The sequence below is a fragment of the Rhinoderma darwinii genome, chromosome 7 (genome assembly GCF_050947455.1).
Source record: "Rhinoderma darwinii isolate aRhiDar2 chromosome 7, aRhiDar2.hap1, whole genome shotgun sequence".
Classification (NCBI taxonomy): Eukaryota; Metazoa; Chordata; class Amphibia; order Anura; family Rhinodermatidae; genus Rhinoderma; species Rhinoderma darwinii.
In genome coordinates this window covers 21,709,231-21,727,436 of record NC_134693.1, presented here as the reverse complement: position 1 = coordinate 21,727,436, position 18,206 = coordinate 21,709,231, and the positions used below count along the sequence as shown (strand labels likewise).

Sequence of the window (18,206 nt, the reverse complement as noted above, 5' to 3'; positions counted from 1 at the left end):
GTGTGTATATATATATATATGTGTGTATGTATGTAAATAGAATTGTTATTCAGTAAATATCTTGCAGTTTGTAATAATCAGTCTGGTTTAATTTTTTAGGGACCTCAAGGGCCCTCAGGAAACCAAGGTCCACCTGTAAGTACAGTTATCCATAGATTCAGACAGTAAAGGAAACACAAGACGCATTGTTCTTTTTGCAGATATCAACCAATCAGAATTCATCTTTCATCCTCCAAACCTCGCTAGAAAAATAAAAACTGAAGATTGATTTGTTGTTTTGGTTCAAAAATTGCTGACCATGTAGCCCTTCTGTAGACAAACTGTGACCAAATATAATGGAGGACATTAATCTGTAGTGTCCTACACGTTTGTTTACCTACCCATACAGTATTCTCCAATATTAGATTAACCAAATGAAGGATAAGTAGTGTAATGGGATGATGAATATGTTGCAGTATTGTTACAATATTGCAGTTGTCTAGCCACGCCCCCTTTAAAAAAAAGTATCAGCTCGAGCTATGTTTCATAGGTCATATCTTCAGCCGCAATTGCGCAATTTGTCTGGGGTAGAGAGATTGATACATGAGCCCCGATATGTTTTTGTCTGGGTTATACAATAAAGTATACAGATTGTAGGACTGTTTAAAAATGGCAAACAATTGTAAGTTTAATATATTAAATATTTTTTTTAGGGTCCACGGGGTGCGCCAGGATCAACGGTAAGTGTGAAGGAAGTATTTTCATACATAAAGCATAAAGATCATGTATAAAGTACTAGAGTTCAGCCATTAAAAAAATATATATATCGTAATGGAGCTATTGATGGATCCTATCAATCTTTATGGGATTCAAACCGATATCAAGGTTTGTTTTCATTCCATTATTATCTTTTTCTTCATACAAACCTGCCGATTTCGGCGGTATCAGCTGATCATCCAAAGTGTATTGGAACGGTCTGACTGCCCCTTATATGTTGGAGGAGAAAAAAATTGGGCAAATTGCACTTCGCAATGTCCAATCCTGTGTTGCACTGGGAGATAATCTGCTGTCTGTCCTCCCTATTGAATTAAACATTTATGCTTGGCTGAGCGTTCATGTTTATGAGGAGGTCGGAGGAACTCTTTATGTGTATGACCAGCTTTACTCTCTTGCAATTGACTTTAATGGGGGAAAATGTGGATCGCAACAGATCATGTCCCACTTTGTCTTTAATGGTAATAAAAAGGATTGAAAAATTATATCATTTTGTGATCAGTTGTACAGTCTGTTTAGAAAAGTGGTAAAGCAAAAAAGTGTCACAAAAGTAAAAAAAAGAATTGCGTAGGGAAGTCTTGCCTTGGATTGCCGTCTTGTAGAATTTTCCAGTGTTGGGCGAACACCAGCCGAAAAAAGTAGTTACCTACAGTCACATTGTTATGAGGGAGGCTGCAGGTCTTTATGTACAGTTGTTACTTTTTTAATATCATTTTTCCATTTCATTTTACAGAAAGTGATGGACATGAACTCCGCTATTCAGGCCCTGATGGAGTCACATGCAGCTTTGCAGATGGAGGTAGGAAGCAGTCATTTTCGTCTTGCTCCAAACCAAACTGCATTCATTAATTTCACACAATGGAGACATCCATCTGGAGACTAGGACAATATTCATGTCTCATTATAGAGTGAGCAGTTCCTACTTTCACACCGTTGCATAACCAATTATATCTCCCATTTAAAAGTCTAGGGAAGCTGAATGACTACTTTGTGGGAGCTGTAATGGCAGCCATATTGTTTGTCACTCAGATTTTCCAGATGCTCATATAACTACAATACGGCTGAAGAAAACTCTCAATAACTTGAACGAAAAGGACCATTTAAAAACGTTAAAGACCCCTTAAAGAGGACCTGGCACCTCTCCTGACATTTTTATTTTAGTAAATACTTGTATTCCCCTTGAAATAACAATTCTGGAACATATTTTCTTAGAACTGTGCGTTGTTCCATTGCTGTGTTATCCCTTTTAGAAATGTATGAATAAATAAACTGGGTGTTACCATTTCCTTGCAAAAGGGCGTGTCCCTACACACTCTCACTCTGTCAGCACTGATTGGACAGTGTCAGGCTGTGTAGACACCCCCCCCCCCCAAATGGTAACACCCAGTGGTTAATTTTTTCATATATTTCTAGGAGGAATAACAGAGGAACGGCACGACGTAGAGTTTTAAGAAAATATCCTCCAGAATTGTAATGTCATTGTCATGGAGAATATAATTATTTACTAAAAAAAAAAAGACATGTCGGTCGGGAGAGGTGACATCCTCCTCTTTAATGGTATCATGAATGTAATATAAATTAAAAGCAGTGACCGCCATCATGATGTGACTGTGGCCGCCAACTGCTGCACACTATGGTGGATTCAATGTCACCGCGATGTGTAGGAATTGATTACATCACATCACTATGGAAACCACATCACTACTTTTAAAATAAAACAGGACTGGCGCTGGGAGACTGGTAGGGAATTCATAAAGTACAAATTTTTTAGAAAGTTTTAATTTTCATATATTCCCTGCAGAATTCTCAGATTTTAGCAAACCCCTTTAAAAGGGTTGTCTCCACATTATAACCCCTGTCCATATCTTGTTAGGATGTCCTATTAGGGCATATGGATGTCATAGAGGGAGGGGTCCCCCGCTCAGGACCCCCCTTTTATATGCCAGAATGATGGAAAGCAGGTCTGCAAAAGTTGCTCTCGCTCTGGTGGACCTGACACATTAATGCATTACATGGATGGCCATTCATTTGAGTGACCGGCATGTAATGCAACATTTCCCCTGAAGTTGCCGCTACAGGATAAATGTGTGACTAACTGTGGTTGGCCGTGGATAACACCTGATCGTCAGAGCTAGAAAAGCTGAATGCTGCTCTGGCTTTTTTTTAAACATAGGTTGTTTTTATGAGACAGCTCCTTAACGCCAGGATCACACGAACAGGTTTGATGCAGCTTTTGGCTCAGTATTTTTTTAGCCAAACACAGGAGTGGGCACAAAAGAAAGGAGATGCATCTTTTCTTAATACCTTTCTTTTCTTTTGTATCGTCTTCTGTTTTTGGGTCAAAAAACTGATCCACAAACTGCATCAAATCTATAGAACCTACCAAAAACGTTCTCCTTCCTCCTGACAAAGCTGGTATAGCAGCGAAACGCGCTTCAAGGACTTTAGTGTTTTTCTTTTCTCCCCTCATCCTGCCACACTATGTCTATGGGTAAGAATGCTTGTTACACTCTTCATACCCTGTGTGTTTGGTTTCACTAAGATGTTTTTTATTGCTAGCATTAGCCTGTGTTGGGCATTAATTTCCAAACAGTTCTTTATTCTTATTAATGTTTTATACCGTCATACTGGTTGCACAGTATATCTTCCTTATCATATGGGCATGTATGTTTATTATAGGCTACATTCATCTAAGGCAGGGGTATCAAACTCATTTTCACCGAGGGCCACATCAGCCTTATGGTTGCCTTCAAATGGGCGATTGTAATTGTAAGACTATATAAATGCAACAGCTCACCCCCACACAGTAATAATGCCCCAGTTGAGCCCCCTGTAGATAGCACCACACACACAGCCCCTGGTAGAAAGTGCCATACACCCCCTCTTGTAGATAGTGCCACACACAGCCCCCCCTTGTACAGAGTGCCACAAAGCCCCCATGGACACAGTGCCACACTGCCACACCATGTACAGAGTGCCACACTGCCCCACCATGTACAGAGTGCCACACTGCCCCACCATGTACAGAGTGCCACACTGCCCCACCATGTACAGAGTGCCACACTGCCCCACCATGTACAGAGTGCCACACTGCCCCACCATGTACAGAGTGCCACACTGCCCCACCATGTACAGAGTGCCACACTGCCCCACCATGTACAGAGTGCCACACTGCCCCACCATGTACAGAGTGCCACACTGCCCCACCATGTACAGAGTGCCACACTGCCCCACCATGTACAGAGTGCCACACTGCCCCACCATGTACAGAGTGCCACACTGCCCCACCATGTACAGAGTGCCACACTGCCCCACCATGTACAGAGTGCCACATTGCCCCACCATGTACAGAGTGCCACAATGCCCCACCATGTACAGAGTGCCACAATGCCCCACCATGTACAGAGTGCCACAATGCCCCACCATGTACAGAGTGCCACAATGCCCCACCATGTACAGAGTGCCACACTGCCCCACCATGTACAGAGTGCCACACTGCCCCACCATGTACAGAGTGCCACACTGCCCCACCATGTACAGAGTGCCACACTGCCCCACCATGTACAGAGTGCCACACTGCCCCACCATGTACAGAGTGCCACACTGCCCCACCATGTACAGAGTGCCACACTGCCCCACCATGTACAGAGTGCCACACTGCCCCACCATGTACAGAGTGCCACACTGCCCCACCATGTACAGAGTGCCACACTGCCCCCCTTGTAGAGTTCCACACTGCCCCCCTTGTAGAGTGCCACACTGCCCCCCTTGTAGAGTGCCACACTGCCCCCCTTGTAGAGTGCCACACTGCCCCCCTTGTAGAGTGCCACACTGCCCCCTTGTAGAGTGCCACACTGCCCCCTTGTAGAGTGCCACACTGCCCCCTTGTAGAGTGCCACACACAGCCCCCCTTGTACTGAATGCCACACACAGCCCCCCTTGTACTGAGTGCCACACACAGCCCCCCTTGTACTGAGTGCCACACACAGCCCCCCTTGTACTGAGTGCCACACACAGCCCCCCTTGTACAGAGTGCCACACACAGCCCCCCATGTACAGAGTGTCACACAGCCCCCCATGTACAGAGTGTCACACAGCCCCCCATGTACAGAGTGTCACACAGCCCCCCATGTACAGAGTGTCACACAGCCCCCCATGTACAGAGTGTCACACAGCCCCCCATGTACAGAGTGTCACACAGCCCCCCATGTACAGAGTGTCACACAGCCCCCCATGTACAGAGTGTCACACAGCCCCCCATGTACAGAGTGTCACACAGCCCCCATGTACAGAGTGTCACACAGCCCCCATGTACAGAGTGTCACACAGCCCCCCATGTACAGAGTGTCACACAGCCCCCCATGTACAGAGTGTCACACAGCCCCCCATGTACAGAGTGTCACACAGCCCCCCATGTACAGAGTGTCACACAGCCCCCCATGTACAGAGTGTCACACAGCCCCCCATGTACAGAATTCCACACATAGCCCCCCCCTTGCAGAGAGTGCCACACACCGCACCCCCTTGTAGTGCGTGCTACACACGGCCCCCCTTGTAGAGAGTGCCACACAGCCCCCCATGTACAGAGTGTCACACAGCCCCCCATGTACAGAATTCCACACATAGCCCCCCCCCTTGCAGAGAGTGCCACACACCGCACCCCCTTGTAGTGCGTGCTACACACGGCCCCCCTTGTAGAGAGTGCCACACAGCCCCCCCCTTGGTAGGGAGTTCCACACAGCCCCCCCTTTGTAGGGAGTCCCACACAGTCCGCCCTTTGTAGATAGTCCTATACATAGGGCCCAGAGTACCCCAGGCCACATAGGCCCCAGAGCGGTAGCTTACCGCTACCGCTCTGCCTGACGTGACCCACATTTAGCAGGTCACGCGGCAGTCTGAGTGAGGTCGGTGCCGGCCTGGGATTGAGCCAGTCTAGTCACCTAACCTGAGTCAGTCACCTGACCTCACGTCATTGATGTGAGGTCAAGTGACTGGAGTGGTCCACTCCTGGCACTAACCTCACTCAGACTTACTCACTTGGCCTGCATATTTTCAGATTGAAAATATGCCCGTGGCCGCCTACTCTTCCCTTTGTACTGCGCATTTAATTTTTGGTGCAAGCGCAGTGCAATGCCCAGGAGAATAAATAATTTCAGGCTTTTACATGCAGCAGACCTCGCGGGCCACATAAAATGAGGTGGCGGGCCGGATTCGGCCCACGGGCCTTATGTTTGAGATATGTGTGATCTAAGGCTAAGTTCACACTACTGTTACTTTCCGTTTAGCTCTCTTCCATCAGAGGAAGAGATGATCGAAAACTTAAACGGAAAGCATTGCTTCCGTTAGAATAACTATATGTTTATGATGATATACATACATCCAATTTTGTAATTCTTCACTTCGCTATAATCTCCATGCTTGATATTTTTAGTGGCATTTGTGGAGGCTTCGCGTAATTACAGTGGTCTGGGTCCTGTCATCTTAGGCCCCTTTTGTTCTCTCTTCATTTTTATTGGATTTGTATTTATGTATTTATATGTACAATAAACATTTTTCATAAAATATTATTTTTGTTGAGTTTAATACTTCATGTTTTTTTGTTTGGTTTTGCGCATCAAAACTATTTGTGTGATCCCGGCCTCAAGGAGATGTAGCTTATCTGTCATATGTGATTTGTTACTGTTGGCAATTTTTGAAACCATCGTCACTATAAAACGTTTTTTTTTTTTTACGTGTCACATGTTCATTCAATGTTAATGTTTTTTTCTGTTCCTTTTTTTTCTTGTTACCTATTAACGCTCTGAACTAATGTTTTGCTATTCCGCATCTGATTCTCTGTCTGCTATGCTTGCGGTTGGTGCCTCATTGTACCATGTTATCTCCACGTTTCCCTCTGGCTACATTGTTACTGACTTGCATTACATTTTGGCTATAATGTAACATTACTAACACGCAGAGCTATCAAAATACTGAAGTAACCATACTAGATTTCAGCACGGAGATCTTTAAAACACTCCATTACCTGACGGATTTAATGCACAGTATAAAGAACCCTCCTGGAACCCGAGATAATCCAGCTCGTATTTGTCAAGACCTTCTGAACTGTGAACGGAAAGTGGGAGACGGTAGGTGTATAGACTTCTATATTCAACCAAAGACCTTTGAGTGCGCAGGGAGGAGTGATCCCAAGTGGACAGATATTGCATTGGGGCCCATGAGTTGTAAAACTACACCGCAGCTATTCCCAAGTCAGAAACAAAAACATCTAAGGCCACATCCATGATCTGTGAAATCCCGAATTACAACAAGGCGAATAGCTCTGGTCCCTATAAAGATCTAACAAGAAATTGATCAGCAGAGAAGATTGGAGCTAAATGACATATTAAATGGTCGAGATTCACATTCACATTAGTTATATAAACATCAAATATAAAATGTAATGTCTTTTTATCTTTTTGCTGTTTTCAATTATTCTTCAGCTCATTTATATTTAGCCGTGTAGATAAAAATTCTCTGTGGTTAGATGGATATTGTCGACAAGCTGCTGTTCACCTTCATACCGCGCTATAGATTATTATATATAGCGCCAACATATTCCGCAGCACTTTACAATTCAGAGTTAACATGTACAGACAATATCAGACATTACATAGTGACAAAACTAAATAACAATTCAAACAAAAGGAGTGAGGGCCCTGCTCGCAAGAGCTTACAATCTATGAGGAGATAGGGGAGACACAAAAGTGCTTGTACAGTACAATGGTCCGGCCATCTTTTATATTAATTAGGATACTACACATAAAGCAGCATGGCTCGGTCACCAGCCAGTATCTGTGTATGACAGATATGAAGTGCATTAGGGTGCAAGGAGTGTGGTGAGATATTGGTGAATGAGGGGCTCAGGTTCTGAGGAGTAATGTTGTTGGCGAGGGGTAAAGGAGTCTGATGAGGGAAGCGATAGGCCTGCCTAAAGAGATGTGTTTTTTGGGCATGCTTAAAATTGCGGATGATGGGAATTATACAGGGTAGCGCGTTCCAGAAAACTGGTGCAGCACAAGAAATGCCTTGGAGACGGGAGTGGGAGGTTCGGATTATGAAGGATGTTAGTCTTAGATCGTTGTCAGAATGTATAGCGCGAGTAGGGTGGTAGACAGAGATGAGAGAGGAGATGTAAGAAGGTGCAGTACTGTGGAGAGCATTGTGGGTAAGAGTAATGTTTAAAATATATTTTAAAGGGAATGGGCAGTGACTGGACAGGGTAGAAACATTGATGTAGCGGTTGGTAAAAAAGATGAGACTGGCTCCTGCGTTCAGGATAGATTGGAGAGGGGAGAGTTTAGTGAGAAGACCAATTAGTAATGAGTTATAGTATTCTAGACGAGAGTGAATCAGAGCAACAGTAAGGCACACGAACGTGCCCGTAATCACGGTCACGGCTGGCCGAGGACAGCCACCCGCATTTGTGGGCCAGGCTCCCATATAAAGTATGGGAGCACGGAATGTGAAAAGCAAAAAAATAGGATGTCCTTTCTTTTGTGGAACCTTTCTACAGCATGAACACCTTCCCGTAAATATAAGGAAAGGTGTCCGTTGGCCATAGGCATGAATCGATCCATAATTATGGACGAAATCTACGGTCGTGTGCATGGGGCCTAAGAGTTTTGGCTGTTTCCATAGAAAGAAAAGGTTGGATTCTGGAGATGTTTTAGAGGTGACATGAATATGCAAGGGATTGAATATAAGGAGTAAGGGAAAGATCTGAGTTGAACATTATCAGTTTATTACTATAACCTCCATCATCAGGCCGATTGTTGATGGTCTCCAGATAGGAACACACTGTTTTCTCTTCCATGTGAAGTACAAAAGTTTATGAGGGGACAGTTTGAATGTATTATACTGTATATAATTCCCTATAGCCATCATTACTGCATTAATAGTCTTTATCCATTTTTCTGTTATACATTGCCGTGCTGATAAAACAATCATTTCTGAATTGGCCAAGCACATTGCCATTGTCTATGTGTCCTTCCCTCACTGCTTGTAAAACTTTGTGTTTTGTGTCTTCTAGGAAAGTATTGGATTGATCCAAATCTTGGATGTCCATCAGATGCTATAGAAGTCTTTTGTAATTTTACAGCCGGGGGACAGACGTGTTTATCATCCGTCACTGTGACAAAGGTAACATGTAAAAAATGTCTCTTCCCCTTGTGGGCAGCCTGTTTTACAATCATTCAGACGGGCAACCAAAACTGAGAGCAGCACAATTCTATTGATAGTACAGGGCCACAAGGTCCATTCCCTCCTTCCAGACTCTCCACAAATAAGAACCCCCAAGCAGGGACGGACGCTGACAAGAAAGGGACCCTTTTCAAGGACAGTATATGGGCCCCAGTCTTCCATTTGGATGCTCGCCATAGACCACAACATTAATGGCTCTCCAGATAATCCCCCACCCGTGTGCCAATCCTCCAGTAATTGTGAAACATGGATCAGAGTGAGCGTAGTCCCTTACATGTGAGCTATCTTAGGGTAGGGAACAGTGGGCTTTCTTACCTGTAGGGCCCTTGACCAGCTGCACATGTTGCCCATATGGTATGTCCACCCCTGCCTCCAAGTCATAAAGGTTGTTTCTTAGAAGAGACTCTGATTTGGCTTTTTGACTTTAGTCGAAGACTAGTATTGGTTTGTATCATAATCAAACTTCTATGACTCCTTTTCTATGTGCTATTTGATAAACTATTTTATATACTGACTCTTTTCCATTTAATCCAGCTGGAGTTTGGGGTCGGCAAGGTGCAGATGAATTTTCTCCATTTGCTGAGCTCAGAGGCCTTTCACGCCATTACTATCCACTGCCTGAACACATCGGTCTTAGGGACAGAGCTTGGTGGAGGGACACCTCTTACCTTCAAAGGATGGAATGGCCACAAATTTGAAGGAAAAAAATTACTTGAAAGAAACGTGCTTCTAGATGAATGCAAGGTAAGATACTTGTGTGCAAATGCAATATGTGCAAGTCACAATGAAGGAGGACACCAGAAGCAAGCCGGAAGGGACAGAGAGAGAAGAGTTCTGGAGAGAGAAGAGTTCTGGAGAGAGAAGAGTTCTGGAGAGAAAAGAGTTCTGGAGAGAGAAGAGTTCTCTAGCATCACTTAAAGGGGTTGTTCAAGATTAGAAAAACATGACTGCTTTCTATGAGATTCAGCACCACTTCTGCCAATGGGTTGTGTTTGGCATTAGAACTCCGCACCATTAAGGTGAATGGTGCTGAACTGCAATACCACACACAACCTGTAGACCAATGTGGCACTGTTTTTGAAAGAAACCCGTCATGTTTTTCAAATTTTTTACAAATCATTTAATAGTGTAATAGTAGTGAGAAGCTTTTATGATTTTGGATGATTTTGATATTAGATTGTCCTCTGTATGAAATAAAATACTTTATGATGATAAACGGTATAAGGTATAATAATACTTCCATGTTCTAGGAAGTCTTATAAAGAAAGAGAACCTGTGTGTGACCAGGGCGAGCCTATTTAAATGAGCACTCCATTTTAATTTTTTATTGCAGCCTCCATGTGTTTGTTGGTGTTTCAGTGGGTTGCTGTGTGTAGAAATACTTACCGATCCCTGCATCTTGTCGTTTTTCGGGTCCAGCGCTGCTCACGTGATGTTCATTCTGGTCTGGTCTGGAATCGCTGTTGTTCAGAAAACCGGAAGTAAGCCTCTCAATGCATTTCTGTGGAGCCTCGTTCTGGCTCCCATAGGAATTCATTGAGAGCCTGAGTTCCGGTTTATTCAAAAGCACAGTGACTCCAGACAAGTCAGAGGGAAGGTCACATGAGCGGCTCTGGAAAAAGACAAGATGCGGGGATTGGTAAGTATTTTTGCACAAAGCAACCCACTGAAACAACAATGTACAAAGGCTGCATTAAAAAAAAAAAAATGGAGTGCTCCTTTTAAGTAAGGGCTTCATACACATGCCTTATGACTGATTTTGGGAACCAGAATGAGTCATGGAGTGTAACTCGATAATTTGAAGATGCCCTCCAAACTATAGGTGCCCTGATATAAAGAGACAACACCTATAAATGTATACCACAAGACTATGTAGTAAACCAACACATAATTAGTATAATATATATTTATTAGTACATGTATTACAAGAAATAAATAACAAAGGCTGTCTCATAAAACCAATTAAAATCACATAAAAAAACAAACTGAGGTGGGGGTCAGACATACAATATCCCATATATATATATATAGCTATAAGGTGCAATCAATACATCACATGATATATATATATATATATATATATATATATATATATATATATATATATATATATATATATATATATATATATATATTTGTAAAGATCCATAGTAAAGTGCCAATACTCCCAAATGGGATAATATATAGGTTTAAAGTCATCCCCCCGTACAAAGCAAAAGAAAAACAATATATATATACCGTGGCAGCAAGTGCTTATTGGAAATGACTAGAAACCGTGTATTCACGTATTTAGAGCAATACCAAGCCAGCAAACCACACAAATAAGGCCACAATGTTAGACTGACCCATCTTGTGCTAAATGGCACCACCATCGACCCCACTTTGGACCCCGAAAGGGGTCTGTCGTGTGAGGGATCCACCATCGCTGTAATGGATCTGCCAGGCACTACGTCTGTGGAGACTCCCAGGGTTAATCAGTCGACACCTGAGGCCAGACCTCTTAGACTGACACCGGCTCCCACCAATCAGGGTGGCAGGCTCAGGAGTGGGAGAGCCTATCGCGGCCTGGTCAGTCAGAGTTAGCTCCGCCCCCTGTCCATTTATACCTGCAGTTTTCTCTTCCTCATTGCTTGTTATTCTTTTGGATTCCTGGCCCCACTGCTGCTTGCTCCAGCCTGCTTCTGCCGTGCTTCTGCCTTGCTGCAGTTCCCCTTGTCTTGCTTTGCTTTGCCCCTGGCTTGCTTCTGTCTCCGTGCCCGCTCGGGTTACTCACTTCGTCCTGGTCCTGACTGTTCGTTCGCCGCTCCGTTTCCTCGTGGCGTTCCGTGGCTACTGCCCCTTCCCTTGCGTGTTCCCTGTTTGTTTTCCTGTGCACTTAGACAGCGTAGGGACCGCCGCCCAGTTGTACCTCGTCGCCTAGGGCGGGTCGTTGCAAGTAGGCAGGGACAGGGCGGTGGGTAGATTAGGGCTCACTTTCCCTTCACCTCCTTCCTGCCATCACAATCGCCATCATGGTTTCTGTTATAACCACTGATATCTATGGTGTTATGTGAAAAAAATAAGTGAATTCTCCAGAAACATGTCACAGAATATATAACTACCTTATTTTGGGAATTGGTGTGGGGCTGAGCTCACATACTTCTGGATGAGAACCCTATCCATATACTCTATTAGGGCATATGGACATAATACAGATGATTTCCCGGCTTGGTGTTCCCTTCTATTAACCAGAGCGGTGAGGCACTACAAATGTCTTTCCCTTTGGAGGACCCAGCTTGTCAATGCATTGCATAGGCAGCCCACTGATTTCACGGGGCACCATGTAATGCTTTTTTGGGAGATGAGGGCTCTCCCAAGACTCCCATGATCATCTTATTGTTGAAGACTTGTTATCTTTTAAGACCGTACAACCTGTTTAGTTTACGTAAAATTACCCTTTAAAGGACTCACATACAAATCATCTAGCAAAAATGGAACCTAATGAGGCTGTTGAACTCTCATACGTAGTCCTCATTCTCCCATAGTGACTAAATAAGGACTGTCTTTGTTGCAGGTACAGGACGGCAGCTGGCACAAGACAAAATTCAAGTTTCATACCCAAGAGACAAACCAACTTCCAATTGTTGACATCTCCAAGTTCAACCCGCTCCAGAAAGGACAGCATTATTTGGAGAACGGTCCAGTCTGCTTCCTCTGAAATAATCTAGACAAAGAAGGGACAGCTGCTAAGTGCAAGTCTCTTTTCTATAAAAGAGCATTTCAAATAAGGGAAGGTAGCAGTGTCTCCACTGCGTGACTATTACAGACCATTGTGTGGGCAATCTTCTAAAGAAGCCGAAGAGACTTCCTCCTAAGAAGGACATATTTCAAAGGAGATAAAGAACTTTGATATTGATAGAGTATTTAAGTTTTTTATTAATCTTTTTTTTTTTTTTTTTTTTTGAATCAAACTTGAAATCAACTTTGAATCAAAAACTTTATCTAAACATGAGTCAAATATAAAGCACTGTACAAGGAAGCAGTCGGCTTCCTGAGGAGCAGTACTGGTTACTACTCCGGAAAGTGCAATAATGTTTTTGAATATTTTTTTTTATAATACATAACTCCTTTGTTGGAGGAGAGAACCGATCACCTGCCCAGCAACGGGACGAAACACTAAGTTGGATTCTGGTTCTATACGGACGTATACCTCTCTTGAGATGGTACCCTACCTCTTCCGTGTTGCCTGGTGCTCATAAGAAAACAAGGTGCTAATGGCTTAAATAGAATGAATCTGATTGCTTCACTTCTGTATGTGCTGGCTACATCCATTGTTCTCCTGTTTCCTACCTGAAATCCATACATTTCAGTAGACCTTTATTTATGTGAAAGGATCAATCTATTTTTTTGATAGCCCCGCATAGCACAATGTATATGGTGCATATAAGACAGTCGTATTTTCTTATTGTACAAAACAAAAACTTGCAAATAAAGTTTTTCCTTGTTCAGGATGTATTTTTCCCCCCTCCCCGACATTCGATGACATCTATGTTGTTAAAGTGTGTATATATTTTGTAACATGTATTGAAATTTTAATACAGCAGATATTTCAAAATGCTGATGTTAAGTTATAATAATTGTAATCGTTTCCGAATTTTAGTTATGTTTTTGCAATATTAATAGGTGCTATTTTTTTATTTAATTCAGATTTGTTTCCAAAAAAAAAAAGGATCCATGTTTCAATCAAAACCGGAAAATGTGGTTACAGAAGATGAACATTATGTTGAATTGGCTTTCGGATGATAGCAGCCGGTTGTGTATTGTTTATGTTTTTACGTGTATATTTTAACCTTTCATCATAAAAATGAAATTGTCAGTCGTCTTTTACCACTGTAATAAAAGATTTTCCTTAGTGTTAATAAAACAGCGATGTACACTATGAGGATTGCCGGCGGTAAGTTGATCAATTTCAATCTATTATTTATTATATAGATTCCGTTCACACAATTATGGCGTATGGATGTCACAGAGGGGTTTTTCTACTCAGGACCCGCATCTATGAGTCAGAGCAAAGAGCCGATAACTATCAGCAGCCCTGCCCTTTGGGACCCAGACTGTGCTTGTATTACATGGTCGGCCATTCATATGAATGGCCACAATGCGACATTGCAATTCACTTTCAGCAGCTGGTTTCGGAAGCTGGACACGCGGTGATCAGCTGACTGCAGGGCTAGCTTCATTACGCAAAAACGTCAACACATATGACATACAGTAGCTGCTGGCCGAATACCCATTCATTCAAAAAACAAACTCTACCGAGCGTGTGCGACCTGGAAAACTCTGGATTGGGCTTGCACCAGTGTTGTAAATGCGTACGGCAAACACAGTCCTAGTACAACTAGGGCTACATAAGCCAGGGAGTTTAGCCGTATGGTATCTTACACTTCTTCACACCTGTACATAGCACTGGGAAAATGACCAAGATGTCACCTCTGCTTAGCATGGACTGTATGTTATGCCGGCCATACACATAAGATAGCCGTCAGCCAAATCTTTGTTCCACTGACAGCTGTCTCCCCGATCACCCCATAAACATGCCAGTTGAGCATGCATGGTTGTTCTAGAGGGCAGAACAAGATAGAACAAGGATCGGGCATGCTGAGATCTAACATGAAGGATCTTAATTTCCCCCAATATCTACTGTCAGGAGGCCCCTATATACATTATAATATCAGCGGATCCTGTCAAAATTGGCTCTAAACTTTGAAGCTACAGGCAAAGATTCGTCTCTGCGCAGTGCGAGCGTTGGAAAGGGACAACCCTGTCTCATGGTGACAGGTTGCCAGAATGAATTGATAGCGGGTGGAAGTCTTACATACATACAGTTACTGTACCTACAGACTGGGAGACCAAGATATTACCCATTACCCACACGAGATCTAATATGGCTGACAAGAAGTCGATTCTTATGTCAAAACTGAAGTCTGGACAGGCTGGACTGCACACAGTTTTAGAGTTGCTCTTACGGGTAGATCAATTAAGTACGGCCGGAGAGTAACACGACACGCAGTTGTATCATGCAGATTCTGAAGATAACATGAATATGCTTATAAAATATACACGTATGAGCCACCGTTCCTTCAGCTTGGCCAATCAGCAAGAAGCGCTTCTCTCTACAGCAAACGTAAAATTGTAACAAAATGGCAACAAAAATGGCAAGGACGCTACATACTCCAAGTTGGCTGCACTCCCAGAAAGTTCGGGCCTGTTCACATCACTGTTCATTTCCGTTCCGGGGTTCCGTCGGAGGTGTCCGTCGGGTGAACCCCGCAACGGAAAGTGAAACTGACAGCACAGCTTCCGTTTCAGTCACCATTGATCTCAATGGTGACGGAAACATCACTAATGCTTTCCGTTTGTCACCATGATCAGGGGACTGTAGAGTGCGTACACTCCTACCGGGGGGAAGTGGCTTCACCTACTCACCTTCCCCATTAATGGCCATACCTTTTCCCAAACCCCCTGTCCCTCTAATAAGACTCAGACACTTGGTTTGGATAAATTTGGCCACAGCAGCCATTTTATTTACAAACAAACATCAAGAACAACAATTTAGAACTAATAATAACAATGGAAGGGGAGTCCTTGGAGCTACAAAAGTCTGTCACGAAACAGCCCACCTGCATAGTATTTTACTCCCAGCTGTCACCCTACTGGCTCAGGGGCACCGTTATACCTGCAGTTGGCTGACCTCAACCGCAACCACTCCTCGGGACACCACCCAGCAGGAGCCCAAATTGACCAGACTACCAACCATAATAAATTGGGGAGGGACCATACCCCCTATGAATCCCCCCCCCCACAGTAATTTACCACCAACTCCAAGGACCCCCAATCCGCCATACAACTGCTGCGACATTGCAAAACTGTTCCACAGCATCCTCTGGTACCTGCGGAAAAACAAAAACAACAAGCAACAAAGCGAAATACCAAAATAACCAACACAGACGAACACAACATTTTGGGAGGGAGGGTGGGACAAGCTTCCCTGTGCTGTTAACTAAAGATGGCGACGCCTTCCTCTCTCCTACCCTTAAAGAGGCTCTGTCACCAGATTTTGCAGCCCCTATCTGCTATTGCAGCAGATAGGCGCTGCAATGTAGATTACAGTAACGTTTTTATTTTTAAAAAACGAGCATTTTTGGCCAAGTTATGACCATTTTTGTAGTTATGCAAATGAGGCTTGCAAAAGTCCAAGTGGGTGTGTTTAAAAGTACAAGTCCAAGTGGGCGTGTTATAGGTGCGTACATCGGGGCGTTTTTAATACTTGTACTAGCTGGGCGCTGTGAAGAGAAGTAACATCCTCTTCTCTTCAGAACGCCCAGCTTCTGACAGTGCAGACCTGTGACGTCACTCACAGGTCCTGCATCGTGACGGCCACATCGGCACCAGAGGCTACAGCTGATTCTGCAGCAGCATCAGCGTTTGCAGGTAAGATCGACTTACCTGCAAACGCTGATGCTGCTGCAGAATCAACTGTAGCCTCTGCTGCCGATGTGGCCGTCACGATGCAGGACCTGTGAGTGACGTCACAGATCTGCACTGTCACAAGCTGGGCGTTCTGAAGAGAAGAGGATGTTACTTCTCATCAGAGCGCCCAGCTAGTAAAAGTATTAAAAACGCCCCGATGTACGCACATAATACACACCCACTTGGACTTGTATTTTTAAACACACCCACTTGGACTTTTGCAAGCCTCATTTGCATAACTACAAAAATGGTCATAACTTGGCCAAAAATGCTCGTTTTTTTAAAATAAAAACGTTACTGTAATCTACATTGCAGCGCCTATCTGCTGCAATAGCAGATAGGGGTTGCAAAATCTGGTGACAGAGCCTCTTTAAGTAACCTGACCTCGCCCCACTCACATACGCCCCCTCCTAACCACACCCCTAACTCCTTAACTCCTTCCCTTCCTAACATCCCTGATCATGGTGGCCTCCCCCTATGGCATTCTGCCGGGTCCAGCCTGTACTTTCCGGCTGGTTTCCGGTTTTCCGACGGAATCAATAGCGTAGTCGATAGGTTTCCATTTGTTTTCACGGAAGCAAAAGTGCTGCACACTTCATTTTTGCTCCCGTGAAAAAAACGGAAACCTAGCGAACGGAGGCAAACGGAATGCATTTGAAGCAAAAGAATTACCATTGAAACCAAAGATAATTCTAACGGAAGCGATGCTTTCCTTTTGGACTCTTGTTCATCTCTTCCTCTGACGGAAGGGAGCTAAATGGAGCTTAATGGTACTGTGAAGCTCCATTAGGCTACATTCAGCTGAGCATAGCTAACCTCGGACGTGAAAAACTGCAATTTTTTACGTCCGAGGTGCACCCGTGTGGGACGAGTTATCACAGATACCCCATAGAATAGAGTCTATGGAGGGAAGCGTGACCCGCAGTAAAATAGGACATGTCCTATTTTCTCACGAACCCTTCCCCCGCTCCGTTGAAGCAACGGTTGTGTGAACGGTCCCATTGAAATACACGAGTTCGTGTGACGGCCGTTCTTTTAACGGCCGTCACACAGACAAGATACACGTTCGTCTGAATGAGCCCTTAGTCTCAGTAAATTCAATCACAAGGAATTAACCCTTACACTCTGACAACAGTAAGTACTCAAGCACACAGCCGTGGCCCTTTATGCGGCCGCAAATCACGTATCCGCAAAACAATGACTAGAATGGCCGAGACTGATCCGCAAAAAGGGACAGGAATAGGACCTGGTCTATAATTTGCGTAACGGACACACGGATCTGCGAAAATAACGGAAGTGTGCATGGCCCCAGAGAAATAAATGGGTCAAAAAGAAAATCACCTGGAGGTTGAAATAAAAAAAATCTGTTGGTTGCTGCACAGAATTCGGGTGCTGTAGTCTGGCATTGTGTCAAATCAGATAAAGCCAAAAATTTGAGTTGTTGTCCATAGCTACCAATCAGATTACAGATCAAAAGCGTGATTTTCAGGTTTTGCCTGGTTTGACTTTATAGCAATTATTCCACTAAAAATATAAATTTGACATGCCATAGAATATCTGATTGGTGGGGGCCTGACCACTGAAATCACATAAACCCACAGAACCATGGTTCTGGATCCATCGTTCCTGGCCTAGGTGACTGCACATGCGCAATCACATTCTATCTATGTCTATGGAAACAGCCAAATGAACCTATTTATGCATAA

General features: G+C 43.8%; 1 protein-coding gene across 2 annotated transcripts in view; it reads left to right on the top strand.

Annotated features, from left to right (window-relative positions):
* COL24A1 (collagen type XXIV alpha 1 chain) overlaps positions 1-13,894 on the top strand; it is a 227,094-nt gene extending 213,200 nt beyond the window's left edge. The window contains exons 54-60 of one of the 2 annotated variants that reach the window (XM_075832949.1): positions 100-135; positions 693-719; positions 1,487-1,552; positions 6,710-6,878; positions 8,822-8,931; positions 9,526-9,735; positions 12,545-13,894. In XM_075832949.1, the coding sequence (XP_075689064.1) occupies positions 100-135; positions 693-719; positions 1,487-1,552; positions 6,710-6,878; positions 8,822-8,931; positions 9,526-9,735; positions 12,545-12,688 (762 nt within the window). In that variant the 3' untranslated portion in view covers positions 12,689-13,894. Of the gene's footprint in view, positions 1-99; positions 136-692; positions 720-1,486; positions 1,553-6,709; positions 6,879-8,821; positions 8,932-9,525; positions 9,736-12,544 lie in introns of those variants that run through there. The other variant, XM_075832950.1, reaches the window with a different exon arrangement.
* The last annotated feature ends 4,312 nt before the right edge of the window (positions 13,895-18,206 follow it).